Below are 6654 nucleotides of genomic sequence, written 5' to 3'. Positions count from 1 at the left end.
TCGCCGCACCCCCGGGTCGAAGGAGCCGCGGGGGAAGAAGGGAGCCAGGCTGGTGGCAACAAGGAGGGTGGGAAGGGGGGTTTGAGGCAGAGAGGATACAAGGGGAGGTGTGGAGGAGGAGGAGGGGGTGTGGGGGAGGGGGAGTAGTGGGACTGGTGGGAAAGACGAACCACAAACGGGGGGGAGTGGTGGGAGGGTAACAGCTTGAGGTCCCCTCAGGTCCCCATTGAGCACCTATATGTGGGTTTTGGTAATCACCTGAGGCAGCGGGTCTGGGAGGGGACGGGGGGAAAGGAGGGAGAGGAGGAGGTAAGAGCGGTAGTGGGGGTTGCCCGGATAAAAAACCTAAAAAAACACCTTGCGCTAAAGAAAGGTCGCCATGGTCGCAAAGCTGCCGATCCTCACTCGAACAAGGAAGAAGGCATATGGGTCGGCTGAAAGGTAAGGCCAGGCAGTCTGTCATGTGTGGTGAGATGTAGAGAGGATGTAGCAGCAGGTTTTGGGGGGTGATGTGTTGCGGGATGTGTGTTCGCCGTACGCATTTCGGATGCGCGCGAGTCGCGGAGTCGCACCTCTCCAGGTCTAGCCGTCGAAGCAGGGTAAGGCATTCATAGACAACGTCCGCTGGGGCCGTGATGGGACCCGCGCTGGGCTGCGTTGTGGCGACGCAGTGGGGATGGCATGGAGGACTAGGCCGAATTGGAGTATGTTCGTCATCGCCAAGGTAATTTTTTGCCTACCGGGCGAAGTGCCTTGTGAAGGCATTGCGTTAGAAGCGCTCGCCTTGAAGGCCGGCTAGCTTGGCGGCCTAACGTTGTTCGATGGTGCTTTATTGAATTCATGTTGTCGGGCTGGACAATATTATCATGTGTGTCATAATATATGATAAATTCTTTTTGGATTGACAATCGTGGTGCGGAACCGACCCGGTGGTCTCCGACAGATCATCCGCCGCAAGTAGGCAATATGAACCAATTGTGAAAAGAACTGCATCGGCCAGTATATTCACATAATTATTTCTGCGTAGGCAGCTTCGTTGTTTCGTACACTTGCACAACCTGCGCACTATGGCAGTCACCTTGCGCCACACTGCTTGTTCCGCGCTTCTGAAGGGCAGTGTGCGCATACCACGCCCTGCGTTTGCTGCTCCAGCTTTCACGAGCCGAACCACCAGCGTCTCCGTCCGGGCCATGTCGGCAAAGCAGGTCATCTCGACGGAACAGGCACCGGCCGCGCTGGGCCCCTACTCGCAAGCGATCAAGGCAGGCAACACCGTGTACGTATCCGGACAGATCGGAATTGTGCCAGGAACGAAGAACTTCGCATCGCCAGACGTGGAGGGCCAAACCGAGCAGGTGCTGAAGAATCTCGGTGCCATCCTCAAGGCCGCTGGCGCCGACTACAAGGACGTGGTAAAGACGACCATCCTGCTGGTACGCTCCCTCAATCCCTTCCTGAAACTATCTTCCTTCCTGTCTGCTTACCACGGGTGCACCACCCGAGGCCGACAGGCCACATCCGACATCCCAACCCCCCAATGCCGCTCGCCGTCTCCCCCGGCTCCTCACGGGCTGTTCTATTCCCTTCCCTTCCTGCAAAACTCTGGGCCATTTTAAGGATCTCTAGCTCCACAAGACCACCATCCGTCACGCACTGGTCGTCTTGTCTCCTTCCAGCCATGTACTTTTCAAATGATGTCCGTCCACGCAGGCGTCGCAAGGAGCTCCCCAGAAATTGGCCCTCATTTCCTACACCATAAGTCCTTTACCGGGCGGAATCCTCCTGACTTTCCCTGATTGCCCATTCCACAGTGCCGTTGGCGTAATTCACCCTACCCGGCTCGGGGTGATGATCCGCGATGTGTTTCTCCCACCCCCATACCTTCAGCCAAAACACACATCCACAACTCGAATCAAACGCCTCGGTCCGCTTTCCCCAATCAGGCCGATATCGCTGACTTTGCCAAGGTCAACGCCATCTACGCCACGTACTTCACCGAGCAGCCCCCGGCGCGGGCCACATTCGCCGTGAAGGACCTGCCGCTGGGGGCGAGGGTGGAGATCGACGCAGTCGCCGTACTGCCGTGAATGCCGTACTGCCATCCAATGCTATTCTTCTGGTCGTGCCTCTGGCTACCGTACACGATGGCATGATGATGATGATGGCCATTGTGGCAGCGAATTAGGGTTTGGGTATACACCGGTGGCAGCAGTAGCAGCAGCAGTAGCCGGCTCTGGGGCCCGCGGCTGCAGTGGCTGACTAACGAACTGAAGGGCCATTTGCCGGTCGGGCGACTAACTGTCGTAACTGTCAGTGTCGTTGCCATCATTGCCGCCGCCGCCGCAGTAGCAGTAGCAGCAGAAAGCAGTCATCGCTCTCTCCCCCCCACTGGGGCCCCTGTCGGCACCCTAGAGAACCTCTTCCTAACGAGGTCGGAGGGGTTGTTGGGAGGGGGCCGTTGGGTAAGTGGTTGATGGTGGGTGGTGGTGGGTGGTGGTGGGTGACTACCACGTGAATGGAGAACCCAATTACCCCAATTACACCGCAAAACTGGCCCGTGAGAGAGAGGGGGCGTTGGGGGGGGGGAACGGCGAGCCACGAACGAGTAAAGCTGCTGCCAAGGAAAGAGTGTACAAGGCGGGGGCAGGGGGGAAAGGGAGGGGTGGGGAAGGCCCTACCGGGTGGCTCTTCACTCGTGATGTCGTGCTGTGTGGTTCATTGCCGGTGGACTCTCGGGACAGGTCCAAGAACTATCGTGTGGTGGGAGCTTATATGTGTGTGGTGGCCTCTTATGTGTGTGGTGGTGTGTTTTCTTGAGCCTGCCTGCCTGCCTGCCTGCATTTGTCCCGGCCTGTGTGCTACGCGTCAGAGAGGAGGATGTGAACCATGAACAGCATCGTGCGGGAACAGTTTCGGAGCGGCCCTACGTCGGTAACCAATCAGCTCCTACAGCTGTCTGTCGTCCTACAGTGCTGCAACCGAAGTGTGCTGTACGAGTTGTCGATGCACCTGCACACGCGCACACCTCTCTCTGGCGAGTGTGTGTTGTGTGTGTTTTCATGGTGCCTGCGAGTGTGTGCCGAATGATAAGTGTCTTGCGCTCGCGGCGGATACGGATACGGACCGTGTGTCCCTTTGTATGTATGTATGTGCCCGCCGTCTTTCCCTCCGCCCTGGCATCCCTCCACTTCCCCACTTCCCCACCTCCCCACAAACACATACCTACATACATACCTACATACATATTCAGTTTGCAATTTCTTCCAGACAAGAGGAAAGGAAACACCTCGCAAGGCTGTTGTCTGTCGGGGGGGTTTGTCTTGTTCGTTAGGGATAACAACGACAGCCAACTGCGACATATCGCATCCAGCCCCCCGCTTCCTTCCTTCTTTCGTTGTTCAACATTTCGCTGAGTCCTGTCGACATATACATAGATATACATACATACATACATCACACACCTCACTGAGCCCCAACACACCCCTTTTTGCACCTTCCACAACTAAACATTAGCTAACAAGTGCACACACAGCAGCAGCAGCAGCAAACCCCAGCAGCAGCAGCAGCGCCGGCGCGGATTCACAGCAGCCGTCACCTCGCCAGCAGCAGCACCCCCGGCGCCTTCTCCTTCCACCCCCGGCAGGAGGCGGCAGCAAAAGGGCCGCATCTCATTAAATCTGCAAAACGGGATTATAACGATAGCAAGCGAGTGGGCCAGGCGAGCGGAGTTCCGTAGTTCAGCAGGAGGTAAAGCTGTAACGCACTCCCCCCCCCCACCAAGCAAGAAGTACACCGTGGGGTTACCGTGCGCCTGTGTCTGATACCGTTCGTCTGTTCGTCAATCCGCTTTTTTTGAAAAGCCAAGTGCTTGTAAAACAATTTATAAATCCCCCCGGGTGGGGGGGGAAACAAACGACGATGAAAGAAAAGGCAAGGAGGATGGCGCGACGGCAATGCGCGAGCCGCGCGTGAATAGCAGGAATGAGTCACAACAGTCCCCAACTGTCCCACACCGTCTTCAACCGTAGCCAACCATATCCAACCACCGCATTCGGGGCGGGGCCCAATTTAAATTGGGCCTTGAACCCCCCGCCCTTGGGTGTCCCCGAGAGCGCACAGCATCGTAGCACGTTAGCCACAGCCCCCCACCCCCTTAACTGACCCCCCTCCCCCCAGTCCCCCAACCCCCCCCCTGGTGCCGCGGGGAACCACTCAACGGCGGTGGACACCCTCTACGCACACACGTACATACACATACGTATACATATGTACATACATACATACATACTTACATGCCGGCCTAGACCTTTTTTCTCGCCCTACTAGACCTTACACGAGCTGATTCGCACACGCGTTGTTGTTGTGCTGTTGTTGCTTTATTGCCCTCATGCGGCGGTACATGTAGGGGACATAAAGGCGCTCGGGGCAAAAGAAGCCAAGTCGGCATGCACATCACGCCCCGAACCCCGGGGAGCGAAGGGGGGAGACATAAACCCACGCGCGCACACACATACACACACACACATACACACACGTCGCTAGGCAGGGATCCCCGCGCCGCCGTAATACCGACCAACCACCAGCCGACCAACCGCCGCAACACTCTTAGCTATTTACCGGTTGAACCCCAACACCATGAAGCTGCGAGTAGGCGAGTCCCTACCGCCACTGTGGCCACGTCATTACTCTATTGCATTGTATTGCATTCTACCGCTATACTGCTATGCAGCTATGTCGCCGCCAATGGCAACAACTACAACGGCCTAGCCGTATGTATATATGTACGTATGTATGTATGGACAGGCCCCCCTGCCGGTCCGCGCTTCTGCCGCGGCAACCAGTACAAGCAACCCACGGCCACAGCACACCCCACACGCAATCCTGAAAACGCCACTCACCCTCACCCTCATCCTCATCTTCATCATCATCATCATCACCATGCTTCAGCTGCTGCCCGACAGCAACAGACACTCCCCAACACCAGGCATGTGCACAACCGACTGAGCCGACTCAGTGCAACCCCCTCCCCTCCACACACACAAACCATCACACATCCCCCAACCACACAATATGACTCATTCCGAAGACCCGGCTCCACTGAGCACATTCAGCACCCGGCCATGATGCGCCGTACACCGCCGTACACACTCCCACTCACCGCCCCAACCTACCAGGTGGAAACCCACCAACTCTCGTGGGTCGGGTGGGGAAAGAAAACCCACACAGTAGACTCACAACACAGCACAGCTCAATGACCAGCCTGGAACAACACGCCGACAAGGCCTCGCGCAAATGCAGCCGCACTACCACCACCACCACCACCACCACCGCTGTCACCTACTGACCTTGCTAATACCAACACTACTGCCAATACCAATACCAACACTACAGCGATGGGTCTTATACACGGCCAGCAAACGTGCCCTTCAGAACCAACAGCGGCAGCAACAACAACAACGACCCGTCCAACTACTTTCCACATCGAGCAGCACTCGCTTTGAACCAGGCAGCGGGAAATGAAATCGTAATTAACCGACTAACCGACTAGCCGACTAACCAAATAACCGTCTAACCGACTACTAACCATCTATCTACCTATAGCCAGAAGACGTTCCATCGTTCGTTCACCTATCAAGCTCCACAGACAGACAGACAGACAGACAGACAGACAGACCTGCCGCCACCACCACCGCCAGTTCACGGATCAATGATACCCGGCAGTCCATTAATATATCCATTTTCTTGCATGAAATGAATGCCGTACTGTACGGCAGCCATGAGGAACCATCGACACCAAATCAGCTGATGATTGTTGGCAGGCATTGCCGTAACTCCCAACTCCTACCTTACCCCTTAATAAGGTAGGTAACTCCCAACTCCTACCTTACCCCTTAACCCATCATGACACCTCCACTCTCCACTTTGCACATTTCGTAACGCAGTGAAGTGCCGGCGCCCCCCCTCCCCTTTCCCCCCTCCCCTTTCCCCCCTCCCCTTTCCCCCCTCCCCTTTCCCCCCTCCCCTTTCCCCCCTCCGCAACATGCAACTAACTAAACCATCCTGCGGCCCTGCTCCTGCACCTGCTCCTAGCCACCTGCACCTGCACCACCTGCACCTGCACCTCCTCCTCAACACCCCGACTAGATCCCAACGGCTATACTACCCACCACTGCCACCACATGCCACCACATGCGACCACTGCTAGGGCCGCCTAATAGGGACCTATCCTAGGGCTTTACTCGGCCACCCGGGGTAGGGACCACCAGGCGGCCGCTGACCCACCGACTCGACACACACACACACACTGCGGAGTGCTTCCACCTCTTCCCCCCCTCGTCACACGTCGATGCGCGGATAGGAGGAGGAGGATGCCATTGGAGGAAAAAGCAATAGAAAGAGATGTCTTAACTAGCTAAACCCTTCCACGTGCCTTTCAGCTGCCGCCGCCGCCGCCAGTGCTGCCAACTTCCCTACCCCCACTGCCCCTGCCTCGACCGCCGCCGTCGCCACTGCCACCACCACCGCCACCACCACCGCTGCCGCTGTATGCGGTGCCCAAGCCAGCGGCAACTCCTGACAGCGACGCGGGCGGCGCTGCACCGCGCTGCTGCGGCGGCGACGTCACCGCCGCGGCCGCTGCCATCGCCGCTGCTG

The 6654-nt window shown here is 57.3% G+C and overlaps 2 protein-coding genes across 2 annotated transcripts in view; one reads left to right on the top strand and one right to left on the bottom strand.

Annotated features, from left to right (window-relative positions):
* The first annotated feature begins 1000 nt into the window (after positions 1–1000).
* VOLCADRAFT_107661 (uncharacterized protein) lies at positions 1001–2305 on the top strand. The gene is made up of 2 exons (XM_002957399.1): positions 1001–1433; positions 1944–2305. The coding sequence occupies exons 1-2, from the start codon at positions 1068–1070 to the stop codon at positions 2085–2087; spliced, it is 510 nt and encodes a 169-aa protein (XP_002957445.1). The 5' UTR covers positions 1001–1067; the 3' UTR covers positions 2088–2305.
* Positions 2306–5075: 2770 nt separating this feature from the next.
* VOLCADRAFT_98487 (uncharacterized protein) overlaps positions 5076–6654 on the bottom strand; it is a gene marked incomplete at both ends in the record, with an annotated part of 8998 nt that continues 7419 nt past the window's right edge. Inside the window, one exon of the mRNA XM_002957354.1 lies at positions 5076–5167. Coding sequence (XP_002957400.1) covers positions 5076–5167 — 92 coding nt within the window. The remainder of the gene's footprint in view (positions 5168–6654) is intronic.

Source organism: Volvox carteri (assembly GCF_000143455.1).
Source record: "Volvox carteri f. nagariensis unplaced genomic scaffold VOLCAscaffold_73, whole genome shotgun sequence".
NCBI classification, from domain to species: domain Eukaryota; kingdom Viridiplantae; phylum Chlorophyta; class Chlorophyceae; order Chlamydomonadales; family Volvocaceae; genus Volvox; species Volvox carteri.
The sequence above is the reverse complement of the archived record's forward strand: the minus strand, read 5'-3'. Positions and strand labels throughout refer to the sequence as shown.

What these genes read in the sequence shown, in the direction of transcription:
- VOLCADRAFT_107661 (XM_002957399.1), top strand. Translation starts at nt 1,068, where the DNA reads ATGGCAGTCACCTTGCGCCACACTGCTTGTTCCGCGCTTCTGAAGGGC. An exon ending in TAAAGACGACCATCCTGCTG is followed by an intron (nt 1,434 to 1,943) that starts GTACGCTCCCTC and finishes TTCCCCAATCAG; the next exon opens with GCCGATATCGCTGACTTTGC.